At 49.1% G+C, this 25,229-nt stretch overlaps 1 protein-coding gene across 2 annotated transcripts in view; it reads left to right on the top strand.

The window, feature by feature from the left end:
* Positions 1–25,229, top strand: part of LOC135031181 (AP-1 complex subunit beta-1) — a 263,841-nt gene that overhangs the window by 86,498 nt on the left and 152,114 nt on the right. For both annotated transcript variants that reach the window (XM_063953993.1, XM_063953992.1), the window contains exons 4-5: positions 20,909–21,099; positions 21,228–21,449. In XM_063953993.1, coding sequence (XP_063810063.1) covers positions 20,909–21,099; positions 21,228–21,449 — 413 coding nt within the window. The remainder of the gene's footprint in view (positions 1–20,908; positions 21,100–21,227; positions 21,450–25,229) is intronic.

Below are 25,229 nucleotides of genomic sequence, written 5' to 3'. Positions count from 1 at the left end.
TTAAATTGACTGACATTAGAATGATTGTAACTAAGTAGTATTTTCATGTACTGGTGCAACAGGCATGGTAGTGGACAGCCTCCGGTGAGTGCTTGTACTCATTATGGGTCTCTGGCATTGTAGGAACCTCTAAAATATGGCTTAATAATGTAACATTTGTCCCTAAAATCTTACATGTGTCTCCGTAGCATACTTTTTAACAATATACTATAAAACATTCACAGATCCAAAGTGCTCTTTGTGCAGCAGACCATATAAAAATAGCAACCAAAAGACCAGCACACTAGAGGATTTTTGTTTAAAGCCCTAAGATATCGCATATGCTTGTAATTGACTTTATAAGCATGTAGTGTTCAAAATCAGCTGCGTTATGCTTGGTTACTGCGTCTTTTCTATTTGTCACACTGAAGTATGGAGATATAATTATGGCATCCTTCTGAGCCTGCTGCTCACTCGCTTGCTCCAGATTTCTGTTTTCTGAGATACTAATGGTCATTCTTTGAATTATCTGTGTGATACACTCTAGTGAAAATCTTACAAAAAACTGTTACTGATGTCTCTTATAATGTGTTTCTATTTGATTTATTATTTAAGCATTCAACTCTATGTACTTTTACTGGGCCCTACACACTGCACGCCCCGCCACCGGGCTGCACAACCGCCGATACAGCAGACTGGCGACCCAGTGGCGGGGGAGAGGTGACGGGTTAGTGAAGTTTCTTCACACCCCCCGTCACCCAGCTCCATAGCAGTGCATGCAAATATGGACGAGATCGTCCATATTGGCCTTCATGCACAAGCGACTGGGCACCAACGATGAACGAGCGCGGGGCCGCTCATCGTTGCTGCCTCCACACTGAAAGTTCTGAACGATATCTCATTAATTAATAAACGAGATTGTTCATATCTTTCAGTAATATCGCCAAGTGTGTAGGGCCTAGAAGTAGATGTTAATACGGTACACAGTGTTGAATAGCACACAATGTTAAGTTTGTTAACATGACTAACTACAGTATATATTTATTAATGATTGCTTCCAAAGTAAAAGCTATAATACATGTGGGTCATTGAATAATTACGTCAGCAATTTTGTTCATACTATACTCTGCTTATTGATCTAAATGGCGTTTCATTATTAATACTCCTTTACTGGCAGTCTATTGCTTACGCCAGTCCCATTTTGCAGAAAATGAAGACCAATTATATAAGTAAGCTTTCCCTGCTATTGTAGTATTAAGGAGAGCTCAAAAAGTATATGTGTATGTATGTATGTATATGTGTGTGTGTGTGTGTGTATGTGTATATATATATATATATATATATATATATATATACACACCAAACAGTGTCCTGGCACTCCTATGACCAATGTACAAATAGCTGTGGTGCCCTCCAGGTGACAAGATATGACTAAATATTTGCAAGGTAATGGCGGCACTCATCAGACTCGAAGAAGGCAATCCTTAATTATTAAATGACACTGCATTAAGGATTGCCTCCGAGTCTGATGAGTGCCGCCATTCCATAGACAAAAAACCTTATGATATTACATGTCCCATTAAGGCTTCTTACACATGATCTGGCATTTCAGAGACCTGTTGTAACTCTTCCACTCAAACTCAGAAAGCAGTGAAATTCCGATCATTAAGGCTTACGCCTTAATGGATATGTTCCTTGCACAATACAGATATGGTATGCCATCACAGCCTGTGGGTAAGTCGAGATTCAGCACTCTTACTTATGGCAGGATGTACTAAAGGGAAAACGCGGTAAAACCCCCGTTTTCTGGTGTTTTACCGCATTTTCATATGTACTAACGCCCGGCCGCCGGGTTTTCGACGCCGAAGGTATCGACATCTTTTGATGGCTTCTTAACGCCAGCCGCCCTGTGTGTCAGAGATTTACTAAAGTCAAACGGGTATGAAATCACGAATGGAACTACAAAACACGGGGGTAAACTGAAAAACGATTCAGTACACCATTGGCCAAACTCGTGAGCACTTTTGACAGAAAAGACTACAACATTTAAATTCACTAAGAACCATGGGACTAATTCAGATCTGATCGTAGATGTGATGAATTTAGCACATCTGCGATAAGTTTCACAGACATGTGGGGGGACGCCCAGTACAGGGCTAGTCCGCCCCGCATGTCTGGCCCTACCCCCTGACCCCCCCTGCACAGCTACAAAAGCATTGCACGGTGGCCACTCGCCCTGTCCCGGGTTGCAGTGGCTGCGTGTGACGTCACTTTGCCGCCGCTGCCTCCCCCCCAACGGTCCGGACATGTCCCCGTTGTACTGACCGCGCCCTGGCAACGGCATTCTAACACCGTTGGCATGCCCCTTCCCGCCCCGCAACCGCCTCTGCCTGTCAATCAGGCAGAGGCGATCGCAGCCCTGAGATGCTGATAGCAACTCACAGGGCCCCCGGGGTGCGCATGTGCTGCCGCTGCATGTGCGCACTCCACAAAGTAATTCAGAGTGCGATCGCTGACGCGTTGCAGTGTGAATGATCTCCCCCCATGTTTCTGAGCCGGTCCTGGTTCAGGAAAAAACGGGGGGGGGGGGACTGCTTTAAAAGTTTCCCATATTTCACCATCACAAGGCTACTGAAGTGATCTTGAATGAGGAAATATGGGGGGGGGGAAATATTTTCAGGTTTGCCCCAGGCTCTTGCTAGCGGTAAAGGGGTGGGTGGGGGTAATGCCACAGCCAGGGGACACCCTTCACAGGCCCAAAGCACCCCCTACTAGTCAGTTCAGGCTGGAGTTCCTCAAGAACTAGGGACCATTTGTTGGGGTACCCACAAGCAGACGCCTGGCCTGAAGATCAGGGCTATTCCCCGCACTCATTGTGTTGGTGAGTGCCTGGTTAATGAGTATGAAAAATAGTCCCTTAAAGGCAGATCCCTGCAAGGCAGCCCCGGCATCCATGTACTTGGAGAACAAGAGTACCATCATGCCCGGACAATAAGGGCCCACTGGTACCTGTTGTCCTCCTGTAAGAGAAATCTACAAATAAAGACAGAACATGCACGACTGCTGTAATATTTTATTACACAGTCACACACAGTAAAAACTTACCTTTACTCCCTGGCTCTGGTCGGTTCACTTGTCCAGTAGCATCCCTGGGAATACTCTTTGACAAACCCCTTTTCTCTAACGTCCTAGAGGATGCTGGGACTCCGTAAGGACCATGGGATAGACGGGCTCCGCAGGAGACATGGGCACTTTTAAGAAAGACTTTGACTCTGGGTGTGCACTGGCTCCTCCCTCTATGCCCCTCCTCCAGACCTCGGTTTGATACTGTGCCCAGTGGAGACTGGGTGCATTTCAGGAGCTCTCCTGAGTTTCCTGTAAGAAAGCATTTTTGTTAGGTTTTCTATTTTCAGGGAGCCTGCTGGCAACAGACTCCCTGCATCGAGGGACTGAGGAGAGAGAAACAGACCCACTTCTCTGAGTTCAGGGCTCTGTTTCTTAGGCTACTGGACACCATTAGCTCCAGAGGGATCGGTACGCAGGTCTCACCCTCGCCGTCCGCCCCAGAGCCGCGCCGCCGTCCTCCTCGCAGAGCCGGAAGAAAGAAGCCGGGTGAGTATGTGAGGAAAAGACCCATCTGAGGCGGCAGAAGACACTTGGATCTTCACTGAGGTAACGCACAGCACTGCAGCTGTGCGCCATTGCTCCCCTTCACCTCACACACTCCGGTCACTGTAAGGGTGCAGGGCGCGGGGGGGGGGGGGGGGCGCCCTAGACAGCAATATAAACCTCTCTTATGGCACAGATGTATATATACATGTACAGCTGGGCACTGTACATGTATAAAAAGAGCCCCCGCCATGTATTGAAAAAATTGAGTGGGACAGAAGCCCGCCGCTGAGGGGGCGGGGCTTCTATCTCAGCACTCACCAGCGCCATTTTTTCTCCACAGCAACGCTGAGAGGAAGCTCCCCGGACTCTCCCCTGCTTGACACACGGTGAGGGTTTTAAAGTAGAGGGGGGCACATAATTGGCGCAGATACATAAAACAGCGCTGCTGGGTAAACATTAATTTACTGTGTTATTCCTGGGTCATATAGCGCTGGGGTGTGTGCTGACATACTCTCTCTCTGTCTCTCCAAAGGGCCTGGTGGGGAACCTGTCTTCGGAAAAGAGCTTCCCTGTGTTATTGTGGTGTGTCGGTACGTGTGTGTCGACATGTGTGAGGCTGAGGGCTCACCTAAGGAGGAGGGGGAGTTTATGAATGTTAGGTCTCCGGCGGTGCCGACGCCGGATTGGATGGATATGTGGAATGTTTTAAGTGCAAATGTTAATTTATTGCACAAAAGGCTAGACAAAGCCGAAGCTGGGGCACAGTCAGGGAGTCAACCCATGTCTGTCCCTATGTCGCCGGGACCTTCGGGGTCTCAGAAGCGCCCACTATCCCAAATAGTTGACACAGATACCGACACGGATTCAGACTCCAGTGTCGATTACGATGATACAAAATTACAGCCAAAGGTGGCTAAAGGTATTCGATATATGATTATCGCAATAAAAGATGTGTTGCATATCACTGTGGAACCCCCTGTCCCTGACACGAGGGTACACATGTATAAAGGAAAGAAACCTGAGGTCTCCTTTCCCTCCTCACATGAGCTGAACGAAGTATGTGAAAAAGCGTGGGAAACTCCATACAAAAAACTGCAGATTCCAAAAGGATCCTAACAGCGTATCCTTTCCCGTCGCAGGACAGGATACGGTGGGAATCCTCCCCTAGGGTGGACAAGGCCTTGACTCGCTTATCAAAAAAGATAGCGCTTCCATCCCAAGATGCGGCTACCCTCAAGGATCCGCAAGCAGGAGGTTACCCTGAAGTCCATTTACACACATTCTGGTACGTTACTCAGACCGGCTATTGCGTCGGCCTGGGTTTGTAGTGCTGTAGCAGCATGGACAGATTCCTTATCAACGGATATTGAGACTCTTCATAAGGATACTATTTTATTGACCCTAGGGCATATAAAAGATGCGGTCTTGTATATGAGGGATGCTCAAAGAGACATTAGTTTACTGGGTTCCAGGATAAACGCTATGTCTATTTCTGCTAGGCGTGTCTTATGGACCTGACAGTGGACTGGTGATGCCGACTCCAAGAGACATATGGAGTTGTTGCCTTACAAGGGTGAGGAATTGTTTGGAGAGGGACTCTCGGACCTCGTCTCCACGGCTATGGCAGGTAAATCAAATTTTTTGCCATATATTCCCTCACAATCTAAGAAAGCGCCTCATTATCAAATGCAGTCCTTTCGTTCCAATAAAAGCAAGAGAGCACGTGGATCCTCCTTTCTTGCCAGAGGTAAGGGCAGAGGGAATAAGCTGCATAACACAGCTAGTTCCCAGGAACAGAAGTCCTCCCCGGCCTCTGCAAAATCCACCGCATGACGCTGGGGCTCCCCTGAGGGAGTCAGCGCCTGTGGGGGCACGTCTTCGACTGTTAAGCCACGTCTGGGTCCACTCACAGGTGGATCCATGGGCAATAGAAATAGTTTCCCAGGGTTACAAGCTGGAATTCTAAGAAGTGCCTCCTCGCCGGTTTTTCAAATCGGCCCTACCGAAACAACCCCTGGAAAGGTGTTACATGCGATTCACAAATTGTGTCTTCAACAAGTGGTGGTAGAGGTTCCCCTGCTTCAAAGAGGGCAGGGGTACTACTCAACTCTGTTTGTGGTTCCGAAACCGGACGGTTCGGTCAGACCCATTTTAAATTTAAAATCCCTGAACCTTTACTTAAAACGGTTCAAGTTCAAAATGGAATCGCTCAGGGCAGTCATAGCCAGCCTAGAAGGGGGAGATTTTTTGGTATCTCTGGACATAAAGGATGCATACCTGCATATCTCCATATATCCTCATCAGGCGTACCTGAGATTTGCGGTACAGGATTGTCATTACCAATTTCAGACGTTGCCGTTTGGGCTTTCCACGGCCCCGAGAATTTTCACCAAGGTAATGGCGGAAATGATGGCGCTTCTGCGCAAGCGGGGTGTCACAATTATCCCGTACTTGGACGATCTCCTCATAAAAGCGAGATCACGGGAGAAGTTGCTGAACAGCGTATCACTTTCACTGAATGTGTTACAGCGACACGGCTGGATTCTTAATATTCCAAAGTCGCAGCTGAATCCTACAACTCGTCTGCCCTTCTTGAGCATGATTCTGGACAGACCAGAAAAGGGTTTTTCTTCCGACGGAAAAAGCGCAGGAACTCATGACTCTAGTCATGAACCTGTTGAAACCAATACAAGCGTTAGTACATCATTGCACTCAAGTTCTGGGAAAGATGGTGGCAACATACGAAGCCATTCCATATGGCAGATTCCATGCAAGGACTTTCCAATGGGACCTATTGGACAAATGGTCCGGGTCGCATCTGCAATTGCATCAGCGGATCACCTTGTCCCCCAGGGCCAGAGTATCTTTCCTGTGGTGGCTAAACGGTGCGCACCTTCTAGAGGGCCGCAGGTTCGGCATTCAGGACTGGATCCTGGTGACCACGGACGTGAGCCTCCGTGGTTGGGGATCAGTCACACAGGGAAGAAATTTCCAAGGACTTTGGTCAAGTCAAGAGACTTGTCTTCACATCAACATCCTGGAACTAAGGGCCATACACAATGCCCTACGTCAAGCGGAGATCTTACTTCGCAATCGACCAGTTCTGATCCAGTCAGACAACATCACCGCAGTAGCTCATGTAAACCGCCAAGGTGGCACAAGGAGCAGAGTGGCAATGGCGGAAGCCACCAGTATTCTTCGCTGGGTGGAGAATCATGTAAGCGCACTGTCAGCAGTGTTCATTCCGGAAGTGGACAACTGGGAAGCAGACTTCCTCAGCAGACATGATCTGCATCCGGGAGAGTGGGGACTTCATCAGGAAGTCTTCCCGCAGATTGCAAGTCGGTGGGGACTACCCCAAATAGACATGATGGCATCCCGTCTCAACAAAAAGCTACAAAGGTATTGTACCAGGTCAAGAGACCCTCAGGCGGTAGCTGTGGACGCCCTAGTAACACCGTGGGTGTTCCAGTCGGTATATGTGTTTCCTCCTCTTCCTCTCATACCCAAGGTGTTGAGGATAATAAGAAAAAGAGTAGTGAGAATAATTCTCATTGTTCCAGATTGGCCACGAAGGACCTGGTATCCGGATCTGCAGGAAATGCTCACAGAAGATCCGTGGCCTCTTCCTTTCAGGCAGGACCTGTTACAACAGGGTCCCTGTCTGTTCCAAGACTTACCGCGGCTGCGTTTGACGGCATGGAGGTTGAACGCCGGATCCTAGCGGAAAAAGGTATTCCGGATGAGGTCATTCCTACACTAATAACGTGACGTCTAAACATAATCACCGAATATGGCGAAAATATGTTTCTTAGTGCGAGGCCAGGAATGCTCCTACGGAAGAATTCCATCTAGGCCGTTTTCTTCACTTCCTACAAACTGGAGTGAATTTGGGCCTAAAATTAGGCTCCATTAAAGTTCAGATTTCGGCCTTATCCATTTTCTTTCAAAAGGAATTGGCCTCTTTACCTGAAGTACAGACTTTTGTGAAGGGGTACTGCATATTCAGTCTCCTTTTGTACCTCCGGTGGCGCCTTGGGACCTTAACAAGGTGTTAAGTTTCCTTAAGTCACATTGGTTTGAACCACTTAAAACAGTGGAGTTGAAATATCTCACTTGGATGGTGGTCATGTTGTTAACCTTGGCTTCGGCTAGGCGAGTTTCGGAATTGGCGGCTTTATCACATAAAAGCCCCTATCTGGTTTTCCATATGGATAGAGCGGAGTTGCGGACCCGTCCTCAATTCCTACCTAAGGTGGTCTCATCCTTTCTTATGAACCAACCTATTGTCGTGCCTGTGGCTACACGTGACTTGGAGGATTCCGAGTCCCTTGATGTGGTCAGGGCTTTGAAAATTTACGTGGCCAGAACGGCTAGGATCAGAAAAACAGAAGCACTGTTTGTCCTGTATGCAGCCAACAAGGTTGGCGGCCCTGCTTCAAAGCAGACTATTGCTCGCTGGATCTGTAACACGATTCAGCAGACGCATTCTACGGCAGGATTGCCGTTACCGAAATCGGTTAAGGCCCATTCCACTAGGAAGGTGGGCTCGTCTTGGGCGGCTGCCCGAGGGGTCTCGGCACTACAGCTGTGCCGAGCTGCTACTTGGTCGGGGTCAAACACCTTTGCAAAGTTCTATAAGTTTGATACCCTGGCTTAGGAGAACCTCCTGTTTGCTCAATCGGTGCTGCAGAGTCATCCGCACTCTCCCGCCAGTTTGGGAGCTTTGGTGTAATCCCCATGGTTCTTACGGAGTCCCAGCATCCTCTAGGACGTTAGAGAAAATAAGATTTTAAACCTACCGGTAAATCTTTTTCTCGTAGTCCGTAGAGGATGCTGGGCGCCCGTCCCAAGTGCGGACTACTTCTGCAAGACTTGTATATAGTTATTGCTCACATAAGGGTTATGTTATAGTTTCATCGTTTTTGGGCCGATGATATGTTGTTCTTCATACTGTTAACTAGATAGTATATCACAAGTTATAAGGTGCGATTGGTGTGGCTGGTATGAATCTTGCCCTTGGATTGCAAAAATCCTTTCCTTGTACTGTCCGTCTCTTCTGGGCACAGTATCAAACCGAGGTCTGGAGGAGGGGCATAGAGGGAGGAGCCAGTGCACACCCAGAGTCAAAGTCTTTCTTAAAAGTGCCCATGTCTCCTGCGGAGCCCGTCTATCCCATGGTCCTTACGGAGTCCCAGCATCCTCTACGGATTACGAGAAAAAGATTTACCGGTAGGTTTAAAATCTTCTCTTTTCAGGTCCTCTTCAGTATTCCTGTCCCACATTCCCTACACCTTGCACTCCTATCCCCGCTCCCCCTACACTTGAGCTCCAGTCCCAGCTCCCCCCTACACTTGGCGATCCTGCCCCCGCCACCCCTACACACATACACCGGGCACTCCTGTCCCACTCCCCCCCTTCACACATACAGCCGGCGCTCATGTCCTCCACTGCACACATACACCTGGCGCTCCTGTCCCTGCTCCTCCCTACACCCATACAACTCGGCACTCCTGCCCCCACTTCCCCCATACCTGGAACTCCTGCCCCAACTCCACCCTACAACTGGTGCCCTCTGCTCCCTTCTACACACATACACCGGGCTCTCCTGTCCCCGCTCCATCCCTACAAACATACAATGGGCACTCCGGTCTCCGCTCCCCCCTACACCGGACACTCCTGTCTCCGCTCCCCCCTACACCGGGCTCTCCTGTCTCCTCTCCCCCCTACACCGGGCTCTCCTGTCTCTGCTTCCCCCTACACACATATACCAGGTCCTTCTGTCCCCTATACACACGTACACTGATCACTCCTGTCTTGACTCCCTCCTGCACACATACACCGGGCTCTCCTGTCCCCACTACCCCCATACCCCTGGCACTCCTGTTCCCCGCTTCGGGTGCAGAGGACTGTACGGGGAAGTGGGGGGGTGGGGTGGGGTGGGGTGTGACTTGCAGAGGACTGTAATTGGGTGGCGACACGCTGGGCGCAGTGAACTTTATGGGGGGAAAGCGCAGGGTGCATGGACTGTACGGGGCGACTCGCAGGGCACAGGGAATTGTACGGGGGAGGACACGCATGGTACAGACTGTACGGGGGATGACACGCAGGGGACTGTACAGGGGAGCAACACGCACAGGGAATTGTACGGGGGTGACTCGCAGGGAGCAGGGGACTGCATGGGAGGGGTGACATATCAGGGGCCTGTAAGGGGGGGTGCAAAATGCAGGGCATAGGGTACTGTATGGGGCACGGCACGCAGGGTGCAGGGGTCTGTATTGGTGGGGGCAACACGCAGGGGACTATACGGGGGTAGGGCAACACGCAGGATGTGGGGGACTGCACGTGGGGATGGTACAGGGGACAGTACCGGGGTAGGCGACACGCTGGGTGCAGGGCACTGTACTGAAGGTGGTGACACACAGGATTTTAGGGGCTTGTACAGTGGGGGCAACATGCAGGGCACAGGGGACTGTAAAGGGGGCAAAATGCAGGGCGCAGGGGACTGAATGGGGGGTGCGACAGGTAGGGGACTGTACTGAAAGGGGCGACACGCAGGGGACTGTACAAGGGTGGGGCAACATGCAGAGCGCAGGGGACTATACGGGGGGTGACTTGTAGGGTGCAGGGGACAGTACCGGGGAAAAAGCGTCACGCAGTGCACAGTACCGGGGTAAAGGACTGTACTGAAGGTGGCGACACGCAGAGAGCAGGGAACTGGATGGGGGTGGCACGCAGGGCACAGGGGACTGTAAGAGGAGCAACACGCGGGGCACTGTATGGGGGGCTACACACTGGGTGCAGGGGACTGTATATGAGGAATGACATGCATGGTGCAGGGGACTGTAAGGGGGAGTGACACATGGGACAGGGGACTGTACGGGAGGGAGGCGACATGCAGAGCACAGGGGACTGTAGGGGGGGGGACAACACGCAGGGCGCAGGGAACTGTATAGGGGGTGTGACACACAGGGGACTGTACAGGGGGGTAGGGAAATGTAGGGCGCATGGGACCATACGGTGGGGACACAAGCAGAGGACTGTAAGGAGGGGGAGCAACATGAAGGGCACAGGGTGCGGGTGACATGCAGGGACGGGTGACATGCAGGGTGCAGGGGAATGTACTGGTGGGTGGCAATACGCAGGCAACTGTACGGGGGGTAGGGCGACATGCAGGATGCAGGGGACTGTATGTAGTGGGGGGCGACACGCAGGGAGCAGAGGACAGTACCGTGGAAAGTGACATGCAGGGTTCAGGGCACTGTACTGAAGGGCACGGGACTGTATAGGTGGCACGCAGGGGACTGTATGGGGGTGACACGCACAGTGCAGGAGACTGTACGTGGGGGGGTGACACGCACAGTGCAGGAGACTGTACGGGGGGGGGGTGACACGTAGTTTACAGGAGACTGTATGGGGGGGGTGACACGTAGGGTGCAGGAGACTATACGGGGGGACGACATGCAGAAGACTGTAAGCGGGTGGCGTCGCGCAGGGGACTTTATGGGAGAAGCACAGGGACTGTACGGGGTGACGCGCAGGGCGTAGGGGACTGTACATGGGTTGGCAACAAGCAGGGGGACTTTATGGCGGAGGTGCAGGGACTGTACGGGGCGACATGCAGGGTATAGGGGACTGTACAGGGGTGACGACACGTAGTGCACAGTGGATATTATGGGGCGGAAACACAGGGCGCAGGGACTGGACAGGGCGATGCGCAGGGGACTGTACAGGGGGAATAAAACGTGGGGCACAGGGGACTGTACAGGGGGACGACACACAGGACGCAGGGGACAGTACGGGGGGTATGACACGCAGGGTACTGTACAGGGCGATACGCAGGGTGCAGGGGACTGTAGGGGGGTGACACGCAGGGCACAGGGGTCTGTATTGATGGGGGGCAACACGTAGGGGACTGCACGGGGACAGGGCAACATGCAGGACGTGGGGCACTGTATGGGGGGTGACACAAGGTGCAGGGTACATTACTGGGGGGCAGCACGCAGGGTGCATAGTACTGTTTGGGTGGGGGGGGGGTCAGCACGCAGGGGGCTGTACCAGGGTAGGGCAACATTCAGGACGCAGGGAACTGTACGGGGGGGGGGGGGGGCAGGGGTGACACGCAGGTCACAAGGAACAGTATTGGGGGAAAGCGACACGCAGGACACTGGGGGTAAGCAACATGTAGGGGAAATGGCACTGTACGGGGGGTGGGGAGACACGCATGGGGCAGGGCACTGTACGGGAGGGGTTACACGCAGGGTGCAGGGGACTGTAAGGAGGGGTAACACTTAGAGAGCAAGGGTCTGTACGAGGGGGCGACATGCAGAGGACTGTAATGGGAGGCAACACGCAAGGCGCAGGGGACTGTATGGGGGCGACACGCAAAGGACTGTGCGGGGAGGAACAACATGCGGGGTGCAAGGGACTGTACGTGGGGGTGACACGCAGATTGCAGGGGACTGTGCAGGGGGGCAACACGCAGAGGGCAGGGGTCTGTACAGGAGAAGTTGCATGCAGTGTGCAGGGGACTGTAGGGAGGGGCGACACGCAGGGCACAGGGGACTTACAGAGGGGACGACACGCAGGATGCAGGTGACAGTACGGGGGGGATGACTTGCAGAGCGCAGGGGACTGTACAGGAGGGGGATCGCAGGGCACAGGAGACTGTACAGGTCGACGCGCAGGGGACTGTAGAGGGATGGGTTGACACGCGGTGCACAGGGATCTGTATTGATGAGGCAACGGCCAGGGTGACATGCAGGACGCGCGGGACTGTATGTGGGGGGGGTGACACGCAGGGGGCAATACCAGGGGAAAGCGACACGCAGGGAACAGTACTGGGGGTGGCACGCAGGGGAAGGGGCGACGCGCAGGGGACTGTGCAGGGGGGCAACACACGGGGCAGAGCACTGTATGGGAGGGGTGACACGCAGGGGACTGTACGGCGGGAAACACGTAGGGTGCAGGGGACTGTATGCAGGGGCAACAGGCAGAGAACTGTAATGGGGCAACAGGCAGGGTCAGGGGACTGTACGGGGGGCGACATGCAGGGTGCAGAGAACTGTATGGGTGGGGGGCAACACGCAGGGGACTGTACGTGGGGATTGACACGCAGAGTACCGAGGGAAAGCGTCTTGCAGGGCACAGTATCGGGGGGGAAAGTGACACGCAGGGGATTGTACTGAAGGGGGTGACGCATAGGGCGCAAAGGACTGTACGGGGGGAGGCGACATTCATGATGCAGGGGACTGTACTGTAGGGGGTGACACGCAGGGCACAGGGGACAGTACCAGGGAAAAGTGATACGCAGGGCACAGGATTGGGGTAAAACGACACGCAGGGTGTAGAGGACTCTACTGAAGAAGGGGGGTCACGCTGTGCGCAGGACCTGTTTTGGGGGGGATGACACGCAGGGCACTGTATGGGGGGCGGGTGACACGCAGAGGACTGTAAGGTGGGGGCAACACGCAGGGCGCAGGAGACTATGGGGGGGCGTAACGCAGGGCGCAGGGGACTTTACGTGGGTGGCGATATGCAGGCGCAGGGTACTGTAAAGAGGGTGACACGCAGGACGCAGGGTACTGTACGGGCAAAGGGGGCGACGCGCAGGGGTCTGTGCGAGTGTGGGGTGACATACAGGGTGCAGGGGACAGTACCGGGGGAAAGCAAAGCGCAGGGGACAGTACCGGGGGAAAGCGAAGCGCAGGGGACAGTACCGGGGGAAAGCAACACGCAGATGCAAGGTGACAGTACTGATAGGGCGCAAGGGACTGTACTGAAGGGGTTGAAACACAGGGCACGGGGGGAAGGGGCAACATGCAGGGGGCATGGGACTGTACGGGGGCGACACGCATGCCGCAGGGGACGGTATGGGGGAGAATATGCAGAGCGCAGGGCATTGTATGGTTGGGGGCAACGCGCAGGGGACTACTGGGGTGAGCTACAAGCAGGATACTGTTTGTGGAGGGGGCGACACAGGGCGCAGGGGACTATTCTGTAAACTAGTGTTTTGGCGAATTTGCGTTGTGTTCGCCCGTTTTGGGGTTTGTTTGCATCCATGCAGATTCGACCAAAAAAAAAAAGTGAGAAAATGTATTCAAAAACGGGCGAAAACGCCCGCAATTCAATACAGATGGTCGAATTAGTAATTGAATACCCCCTATAAATATTAAAGTAGCCATGGATCTTACCCGCAGTAAGTTCAGGTTCTTCTACCTAATAATAGACACTGCGTGTTCTGCTGGGAAACGTCTTATGCAGAGCCGCAGTGAGTGTAGATTCTCCCGTTTGGCAACGGTCCACCTATTTTATCTGCTTCTGGACCACTCCCACTTATCTATATAATAATTTCTTTCAGAAGGTCTGCCCTGTCTTCTCCATGTGTGTATATTCAGCCACTGCTAAGTAGATGGGACAGGCCTAGGAGAGGAAGACCAGGCCCAATATACTAGTATTATATATCTAGTTAACGTGGCTGCTATATATATATATATATATATATATATATATATATAGACATGTATTCACCTTTTTTAATGTAATACTTAGTCACACTGTGATAGTTAAGAATAATCTCATTTGTAGTTTGTTGCGCAAATACTACTGGGGCCTCCTGGAGTAGTCCTGACGGAAATACTACTGGGGTCTCCTGGAGTAGTCCTGGTGCAAATACTGCTGGTGTCTCCTGGAGTAATCCTTGCGCATATACTGCTGGTGTATCCTGGAGCACTCCTGGCGTAAATACTACTGGGGTCTCCTGGAGTAGTCCTGGCGTAAATGCTACTGGGGTCTCCTGGAGTAGTCCTGGCGTAAATACTACTGGGGTCTCCTGGAGTAGTCCTGGCGTAAATACTACTGGGGTCTCCTGGAGTAGTCCTGGCGCAAATACTACTGGGGTCTCCTGGAGTAGTCCTGGCGTAAATACTACTGGGGTCTCCTGGAGTAGTCCTGGCGCAAATACTACTGAGGTCTCCTGGAGCATATACTACTGGGGTCTCCTGCATTAGTCCTGGAGTAAATACTTCTGGAGTCTCCTGGTGCAAATAGTACTGGGGTCTCCTGGAGTAGTCGATGCACATATACTGCTGGTGTCTCCTGGAGTACTCCTGGAGCATATACTACTGGGTTCTCCTGCAGTCGTCCTGGCGCAAATACTACTGGGGTCTCCTGGTGTAGTCCTGGCGCAAATACTACTGGGGTCTCCTGGAGTAATTTTTGTGCATATATACTGCTTGTGTCTCCTGGAGTACTCCGGTAGCATATATTATTGGGGTCTCCTGGAGTAGTCTTTGCGTAAATACAGCTGGGGTCTCCTGGAGTATTTCTGGCACAAATACGACTGGTGTCTCTTGGAGTAGTCCTGGCGCAAATACTACTGGCGTTTCCTGGAGAAACCAGGCCACATGTTATTGGTTTCTCCCTCAGTAAACCTGGTGCATATACTACCGATTTCTCCTTAAGTAAGCATGGTGCATATGTTACTGTTGGAGAGCTGGGTATAATGTGAGTTGTGATGTGTCTGGCTCAATATGCACATGTAATTGCGTTTTTTTTGTTTTTCTCTAACGTCCTAGGGGATACTTGAATGTATCAGTACCATGGGGTATATATTGGGTCCATTGGAGCCTTGGCACTTTAAAAATCTTCAATGTGTGCTAACTCCTCCCCTCTATGCCGCTCCTGCAGACTCCGTTTAGAAAAATGTGCCCAAGGAGCTGGTTTCTTTCTCTGGAGCTCCAAAGTGTTTTCTTCAAAACTTTATTTTAGTTTATTATTTCAGGCAGCACTGACTGGCACCAGTCTGCCTGCGTCGTGGGACCGAACCAACCTCTTACAGGGTTAATGGTCCGGATCCCCGCTGACAGGACAAAGCTCCTGAGGTGGTGTTTTGCATTACCCCCAGGGTGTGCGCGCACGCCGACAACATGCCACCACTCCTAACAGAGCTGAAGACACTGGTGCGGTGAGTACACAAATCAGGGTCTCAGGTAGCGGGTCCCTGGTTGCAGTAGCAGCATAAAGGCGCAGCGGGCACTTAGCTGCGGTACCCACTGCAGAGACCCTAAACTGGCGCTGGCACAAAAAGGGGTTTTAACCCTGAGTTCTGCATTATGGAGTTAAAAGCCAGCATAATTATACACAGGGACTGCGTGCCATTAAGGGGCGGGGCTTCTCGGAGAGCGGGACCAGCGGCATAATTTCCTGCTGCTTCAGACACAAGGCTGGATGCAGGGAAGCGCTGCTCCTCCAAGGATCCTCTAAAGTCACCTTAAACTGGTACCAAGGGGGTCTTTAGAAGGGGGGGGGGCAATATATTGTCAGATAAACTAGTTTCCTTATCTAAGGATCTAGTTTATGCCTGGCAAAGTACTGCTTTAGCTGTTGTGCCATTGTGTGCTGGTCTTATTCCGCTCTATATCACTCCATTCAGGCTGTCTGGGGTTCTGTGTTATTTTCACTGCTATTGTGTTATTTCACTGCTCATGTGTGTGTGTTCTGCTGATAAACATGTCTGGTAAAAAGGCTGTATGTCCATCCTGTAACACAAAGTTCTCATCTACTCCAGGGGAGTCTCTGTTGTGTTCACAGTGCAATCTCCCTTCTCAGGGAAGCAGCTCACAGGATCCAGAATGGCTGGATTCTTTCAAAGGGCTGATATCAACTCTGAATTGGCTACTACCAGGCAGGAAAGACAGTTACTTAAAAAATCTATGGATTATTTTTTAGCTCAGGCTCCAGACCACAGACCTGCTCCCCAGCCCCCTCTGCTGGTTTCACAAAAGCACACACTACCACATGTACTCCAGTCTGACTCTGCTAATGACATGCCAGATTTGGAAGAGGGGGAGATGGAAATAGACAAGGTTGACAATACTCTGTCTCAGGGTGTGGAAGCTCTCATATATTCTATTAGGGAAGTCTTGAATATCCCAGATAAGGAGGTAGAACCTGATGAGTCTTTTTTAATGTGAAACCTAAATCTACGATCACATTTCCTGTCTCAAAGGAATTAAATACTCTTTTTAAAGAGGCGTGGGTTAATCCTGACAACAAATTTCAAACCCCTAAGCGGTTGCTAACCTCTTTTCCTCCAGAGGATAGGAAGGTGTGGGAAACTCCCTCTAATGTGGACACCTCAGTGTCCAGGCTGTCCTGAAAAATTGTACTACCTATACCTTGCACTGTCTCTCTCAAAGACCCTGCTGATCATAAAGTTGAACTACGCTCAAATCTATTTACACAGCTGTGGCAGTCTCACAGAGGTCCACCATTGCCTGTGGTTGGATCACAAGGGGCGATGGTAAAATGGTCTGGTAGTATAATTGAGTGGTTTGACACTATGTCGCAGGATGAGATCCTAACTGTACTGCAACATATCCAGGATGCTGCAATAAAGGAGATAGGCCTCATTAGTGCCCGCTCCATGGCGATGGCAGTGTCAGCTCGTAGAGCCCTATGGCCGCGACAATGGACAGCGGATGCTGATTCCAAAAAGGTCGTGGAGAATCTTCCCTTCACGGGGGATCCCGTGTTTTGTGAGGAACTAAACAAGTGGACTTCACAAGCAACGGCAGGTTAATCCACTTATCTGCCGTCCGCAGCTCCTCCGGCTAGACGCCCTTACCCCGATCCCTCTCTACAGTCCTTTTTCTTGTGGCCAGATTTAGGGGCAGGGCCAGGGGTGCCTCAAATGCAGCTAGAGGAAATAGAGGTAAATCTCGCAGACTAGCGACAGCTGAATCAATGGACCAGACTTCCGGATCTTTCTCTACGAAGCCCTCCGCCTGATAGTTGGCCCCTGGCTGCAGGGGTACTTTCTGGTGGGTACTCGCCGGCAATATTTCGCCCACGTTTGGGCGGAGTACTGCTGGGACCCTTGGGTAAGAGACCTAATATCCCAAGGTGACTGATTGGAGTTCCAGACACTTCCTCCTCACAGATTCTTCAGGTCAGGCTTACCAGCTTCACCTGTAGCAAGAGTTACCTTACAGGACGCCATACAAAAACTGCTACAAACACAGGTTATTGTTCCAGTCCCTCCTCTGCTCCAATGCAAGGGATTTTACTCGAGCCTGTTTGTGGTACCGAAACTGGACGTTTCGGTGCGGCCGATCTTGAACCTCAAATCTCTGAACCCATATCTGCGTGTGTTCAAGTTCAAGATGGAATCTCTTAGAGCAGTGGTTTCTGGCCTGGAAGAAGTGGAATTCCTGGTATCCCTGGATATCAAAGATGCGTACCTGCACATCCCGATATGGGTGGTAATTCAGAGTTGATTGCAGCAGCACATGTGTTAGCAGTTGGACGAAACCATGTGTTCTGCAGTGGAGGGTGCAGATATAACATGTGCAGAGAGAGTTAAATTTGGGTGTGGTGTGTTCAAACTGAAATCTAAATTGCAGTGTAAAAATAAAGCAGCCAGTATTTACCCTGTACAGAACAAAATAACCCACCCAAATCAATGCACATGGTTTTCCCCAACTGTTAACAAATTTGTTGCTGCAATCAACTCTGAATTACCCCCCATGGACCCCTCATCGGGCCTATCTCAGATTTGCAGTACAGGACCGTCACTTCCAGTTTCGAGCCTTGCCTTTTGGCCTCTCCACAGCACCGAGGGTGTTCACAAAAGTTATGGCGGAGATTATGCTACAACTCCGCGTGATGGTAGTGAACGTCGTTCCCTGCTTGCACGATCTCCTCATAAAGGCGGTGTCCTGAGAGCAACTGTTGCAAAGCATCCACCTGACTACACGTCTTCTTACAGACCACGGGTGTATCCTCAATCTATAAAAATCGCACCTGGAACCGTCGCAGAGACTTCAGTTCCTGGGGATGATACTGGACACTGTATCTCAGAAAGTGTTTCTCCCTATGGACAAAGCCTTGACAATTCAGGCTATGGTCCGCTCCGTGCTCAAGTCTCAAAAGATCTCAGTGCACCTTTGCATCCGCCTACTAGAAAAGATGGTGGCCTCCTATGAGGCCATTCAGCATGGAAGGTTTCATGCCTGTCCGTTCCAACTGGATCTGCTGGACAAGTGGACGGGGTCGCACCTACACATGCACCAAAAGATGTCTGTTTCGCCAAAAGTGAGGATTTCCCTGTTATGGTGGTTATAGATTTCTCACCTAGTGGAAGGTCGACAGTTCGGAATCCAGTCTTGGATTCTGTTGACAACGGATGCGAGCCTCCACGGTTGGGGTGCCGTGACCCAGGGGGCTCAGTTCCAAGGAAGGTGGTCGGGTCAGGAGGCTTCTCTTCCGATAAACATTCTGGAACTCAGGGCGATTTTCAGTGCCTTTCTACAGGCCTCCTCTCTCTCCTCCAATATCAGGCCATACAGGTCCAGTTGGACAACGCCACGGGAGTGGCGTACATCAGCCGTCAGGGTGGGACAAAAAGCAGGGCCACAATGCGAGAGGTGTCAAGGATACTCCTCTGGGCGGAAACCAACGCAAAGGCCATGTCGGCCATATTCATTCCGGGAGTGGACAACTGGGAAGCAAACTTCCTCAGCAGACACGATCTACACCCGGGGGAATGGGGCCTTCACCCTCAACTGTTTCAGCAGCTGGTTCAACGGTGGGGTTGCCCGCTGATAGGGGATACGGTTGTTAGGTCGACACAACTTAGGTCGACAGTCATTAGGTCGACCACTGACGGTCGACATGCATTAGGTCGACATGGTCAATAGGTCGATATGAGTTTTTAAAAAAAAAAATAACTTTTTGGACTTTTTCATACTTTACGATCCACATAAACTACAATTGGGAACGGTAACTTGCCCGAAGCATGGTGAGCGGACACGGTGCACTAATTGGGGTTCCCCGTCATTTTACGAAGAAAACGACACCAAAAAAAGTCTAAAAACCCATGTCGACGTTTTGACCTGTTGACCTAATGACCATGTCGACCTATTGCCCCAGTCAACCTAATGCATGTCGACCTTCAATGATTGACCTAATGACTGTCGACCTAAGTTGAGTCGACCCAATGACCCATACCCGCTGATAGATATGATGGCTTCTCGGCTCAACAAGAAGCTGCAGCGCTACTGTTCCAGGACGAAGGATCCGCAGGCTGCAGGAGTGGACGCTCTGATGACGCCGTGGAATCGCCAGTTCATCTATCTGTTCCCTATAATCCCTCTCATTCCCAGAGTTCTAAAGAGACTCAAACGGGAATGTGTTTAAGCAATTCTGATTGCCCCAGATTGGCTGAGGCGTTGCTCCTGCCTAATTCTATTCAGGCCCACTCCACTAGGTCGGTGGGTTCTTCCTGGGTGGCTGCCCGTGGTGTCTCTGCTTTGCAGTTGTGCCGAGCTGCTACTTGGTCTGGTTCAAACACGTTTGTGAAGTTCTACAAGTTCGATACTTTGGCCGGTGAACCTTCATGTTTGGTCAATCGGCTTTGCAGGGGTCTCAGCACTCTCCCACCCGTTCTGGGAGCTTTGTGACTTCTCCATGGTACTGATACATCCCAGTATCCCCTAGGACGTTAGAGGAAATAGGAATTTAATACGTACCGGTAATTCCTTTTCTCATAGTCCGTAGGGGATACTGGGCGCCCGCCTCAGTGCTTCGTTTCTTTTCCTGCATTCCTTGTTGTATGTTTTCTTGGTTGGGTCTGCTGTTACTGCTCCTGTTCCTGTTTTGGTTAGCGTTGCTATCCTTTGTTACTTTTGTGTGTTGGTTCATTGACTCACCGCTGTTCTTATCTGTTTTCCTTCTCTCAAAGTATGTCCGTCTCCTCGGGCACAGTTTTCTTACACTGAGTCTGCAGGAGGGGCATAGAGGGGAGGAGCCAGCACACACTGAAGATTTTTAAAGTGCCAAGGCTCCAATGGACCCAATCTCTACCTCATGGTACTGATCCATCCCAGTATCCCCTACGGAATATGAGAAAAGGAATTACCGGTAGGTATTAAATTCCTATTTTTTGCAAGACACTCTTGCAATAGTGACATAAAATATAAAAAGTAATAGAGGAATTTCCTGGAATTATTCAACAGGTTGCTAAATCATGATCACAGGTGTTACCAACTACAATACCACACAGGACATTCAACAATAAATACAAAAGATGGTTTAAGATTTTCAACGCACAACTGATTGTTCCTTACACAAAAAAATATACATATATTGATGGTGTATTGATATTTTCTTGGTGGTTCCTCATGGCCTAAAATGTGTCCAATGCTACATGGATCCTCAGTGTTGTTACCACATGTCACTACCTGGCATATATTGTTATTCACCAAGGCATGAGTATTCCTTTTCTCTGTGTAATGTAATCCTCTGTTCTATCCAGGTGGTAGCCAATGCAGTGGCCGCTCTCTCTGAAATCAGTGAGTCTCACCCCAATAGCAACCTGCTCGACCTGAATCCACAAAACATCAACAAATTGCTGACTGCCCTGAACGAATGCACTGAGTGGGGTCAGATCTTTATTTTGGACTGTCTGTCCAACTACAATCCTAAGGACGAAAGGGAGGCACAAAGGTGAGGGCAGCTTTCTCATTAGCAATAGCTGGGCTTACAATTACTGAGTTCAAGCAACAGGTTTATGTTCATTATCCATTTCCAGTCTCTGCAGTTCTTCCAAGTGTCCCCTTTTCTCTCTTATACAGTATATGTGAGCGTGTCACTCCTCGTCTGTCACATGCTAACTCTGCTGTAGTCCTGTCTGCTGTTAAAGTCCTCATGAAGTTTCTGGAGCTGCTGCCTAAAGACTCTGACTATTACACCATGCTTCTTAAAAAGTTGGCTCCTCCTTTGGTCACCCTACTTTCCGGGGAGCCTGAAGTCCAATATGTGGCTTTACGAAATATCAACCTCATTGTCCAGAAAAGGTAACTGAAAATAATATTTTATTTTGTGTCCTTTACGTAGCCACTAATCCCTGTAAAAACATTTTATTATATAAAATGTTGTTTAATTAGAAATTGTTTTTACATGAGATGTGCAGTCCTGTTGATGTTTTAAGTGAAGCTACAAATTGCAGCATGTATGGTTATTGAGTGGTGTAATTCCTGGAAGTATCATTTATATTTGAGGGTAGTGAGAACACTTGTGTCACATTCTGTCATTGTGAAAGTCTTCTGTGATGGGCAGGAAAGAAAAAACCCTCTGTTTATTTAAGGAAAAGGATATTTCAGTTCACCTTGGAGTTTTGTGACTAACAGCCATGTGCTCTTTTATGGTCACAGAACTCCTAGGTGACTTCTAGTATCCTTATATTCTACAGTAGTTATTCCTGTTATAGCCACATACTTTTAGTAATTTTCTTCACGCCGTCCCTTGTTTCACATGTAACATGTAACATGTATGTAACACATGCTCACTAACCTATTGTCAGTAAGCTAGCAGTGTCCGTCATTATGGCTCTTTTGGTTTCTGGGCATGACACATCAGCAAAAATGCTGTACTGTTAGACAACATATGATTTGTAAAATGCCAACAAAGGAATAAAAGGGAACACATTGGTTTAAGTCATATCAACCATGCAAATCAAGATCATGTCTGATAGTATTTGACTTTTGAAAAGCGCCTCTAATTTTTACATGGAAATTTACCAAGTAGAGCTTTTATGTTTGAGGAAAAAGCATATTGGGCTTCCAGTCAATGCATATTGTTGACTTGATGAATGCTTCTTGTGTATACTTGTTGTGCCCTTCTGTTTAGAATAGCAAATAACTGCCTAGTCATGGTGAAATTCCATCTAGGTTATTACCATGTCACTGACTTGCACTTTGCAACTTGTTCATGGCCAGTCAGGGTGTGTACACACGGTGAGATCCTTGCTATGTTCGATTTTCATTATGCGATTTCCCTTGAACTCCCCCAGAGCCCAGATAGCACAGATTGTACAGATTTTGACTATCTGTGCTTGAGATTTTGTCTATGTACGATTTTGACTAAGTGCCAATTTTGACTATACTTTGTACTAGATTATACACTAGATAATCAAGATTGACTTGCCTGCACAGTCTATCTAGACTTACGATACCGACCCCACGGGAGCGCGCATCGGGATTGAATCAGTATCCCAAGCTGCCTAGCACCATGAGATATGCACTAACTTTTTTTTATAAGATTTTGACTATATAGCCAAAATCTTACAGATTTATTTCACCGTGTGTACACACCCTGTGATTCTAGCAAATACTGAGTTGTGCTGAAGCAGCAGAAGCTGTAGGATACATAGAATGGAATTAATTGTTCTGTAAGCCATGTAGAGGTTCTTGCTCTGCTTTCATTCAAGCTATGCAATACACTGAGGTCCTTCTCCATAAACAAGTCTCTGTGACCATTAACAGCAGATCATCTGCTACAGATGTGTCCTCTTTTAACAAACAAGGGCTTTTGTTTTGCAAAATTTATATTGAGAATTTATTGCCCTATGTTATCGCCCACCTGACAACCTGCAATACATAATGCATCCACTGGGCGGCCTATGGATTGCTGTATTTTAGTATATGTACCTTGTTGATAATCTCTTATCTGTGGCAGTCCACCCCTCTAATCTCCTCCTATGTGTGTCAGTCTTCAAAACGCAATTACTCATAGGGCGGGTGCACTGTTTGCTCCCTGTGTAATGATTTTAAAATGGCGTAGACATAGCCCCTTCCCAAGATTACTAAACTAGCATTGTGGTAGACTGCCTGAGCAGGTTTGCACTATAACATGGTAAAGACTTTCACATTTGTATCCACTTTTCCCAGCTGAATAGTTTAATTATGAACGGTTCTCAACTTCCTCGTGTGAGATCACTACAGTTTCATTGGTTGAAACTGCTGTTTTTATCGGCCACTTCATTATGATAAGCTGCAAAGTGAAATTCTCTCCATACAATCATGAAACTTCAAAGTAGATTGATATGGGATATTATTTGATGTATGGTCAATTATGAACAAAATATTTTTTCAAATTAAGGAATCAATGGTCTCAGATCAAGGGTTTCAAAAATAGAAGTTGTGGGGATGGGTAAAAAGTAGATATAGTTGAATTGCAATTTAGAGAAATTAAAAATAATTTTTTTGTATTAAAAATTAAATTTCAAATAAATGCTGTAAGTGCCTTCAAGTCAACCAGTACTGAAATACTAATTATTGAAACAAGCCAAACTGTGTAACACTAGGTGATGGCAAACCTGACAGGACTAGTGTTGATTCTAGTACATAATTACTTCTGAATTTTTTTAGATTTAGGTGATGATGAAAATAAGTGTGGGTTGAATTAGACACGGCGGTGGCTCCTACCTGTTTTTGGTAGGGGGCTGCCTCTAATCATGTCTGAAGAGCTGGAGGCAATTAGACAGCCGGGTCCCAGGACCTGTGCAGTGGTTCTGGAAGGCACAGAGACCGTTGCATGTGCACGTGTGGCGGCTTGGCTGCGCATGCTTCAAAACCCCAGCTTCTATGTACTGTATCGACTGGAGCCCATAGAAGCCAGGTAAGGCTCCCAAAAGGCAGGGAGTGGCTTCCTGCTGGAAAAACGCTCTCTGCTAACTGCAGCCCAGTCTTGCAGTCCCAGCAGGAGGAAGCACCTTCCAGTGGGACTGCCTGTCATGCGGGTGACTGGCAAGTAGCACTTCCAATAGAAAGTCACAGCCAGTCCCAGTGAAGCCAGTGCGCTGACAGACTGCAACTGGCTCAGCTGAGCTAACTGAAGTGGCATATTTTACTGGGGATGCTGCATATGGAGACCTGGGGCTATTACCTGCTGCATATGGAGACTTGGGGCTATTACCCTTAAAAATAGTAGCGGCTGCTTGAGAAATAAAGCAGGTATGTCAGTATCGGTAAAAACAAACACTTTTTTGGGGTTTAAACCAGTATTGTTGCGTTAATGCTTTATGCAAAAAAAAAAATAAAAAAAAAAATTAATCATGTGTTATAAACCTTGATCAACCATGCTTTAATGCTTTCTAACATTAATAATGTTATTAGGCTTTGATTTGATTTCTTTTACATCTTTCAGTAACGCCAATTTTCTACAGCTTATTATTCCTCTTACATCTGAATATATGTAGATAGACTAAACATATTAATAAATACTAAGTACAAGCAGAGATGGATGAAATTGAAAATAACAAGTTAATGTTAAGCATTAGTTCTTCTAAAAAATATTTTTCAGACACACACACACACACACACACACACACACACACACACACACACACACACACACACACACACACACACACACACACACACACGAGTTTGGGAACGTCCTGACAAAAAGTTTCAGATTCCCAAAAGGATTGTAGTGGCGTATCCGTTTCCCTCTGGAGATAGGGAAAAATGGGAGTCACCCCCCATTGTGGACAAAGCTCTATCATGGCTGTACAAAAAGGTGGCTCTCCCGTCTCCTGACACGGCAGCCCTAAAGGACCCTGCGGATCGTAGACAGGAAAATACATTGAAATCCATTTATGTCACCACGGGTACGCTACTCAGACCAGCCATTGCATCTGCGTGGGTGAGTAGTGCTATCGAAAAATGGGCAGATAACTTGTCATCTGAAATGGATACCCTAGATAGGGATAGCATTCTTTTGACACTAGGTCATATCAGGGACGCTGAAATCTACCTAAAGGAAACGGCGAGAGATATTGGCCTCTTGGGATC

This window comes from Pseudophryne corroboree, chromosome 2, assembly GCF_028390025.1.
Source record: "Pseudophryne corroboree isolate aPseCor3 chromosome 2, aPseCor3.hap2, whole genome shotgun sequence".
In the NCBI taxonomy this organism is placed as follows: domain Eukaryota; kingdom Metazoa; phylum Chordata; class Amphibia; order Anura; family Myobatrachidae; genus Pseudophryne; species Pseudophryne corroboree.
The sequence above is the reverse complement of the archived record's forward strand: the minus strand, read 5'-3'. Positions and strand labels throughout refer to the sequence as shown.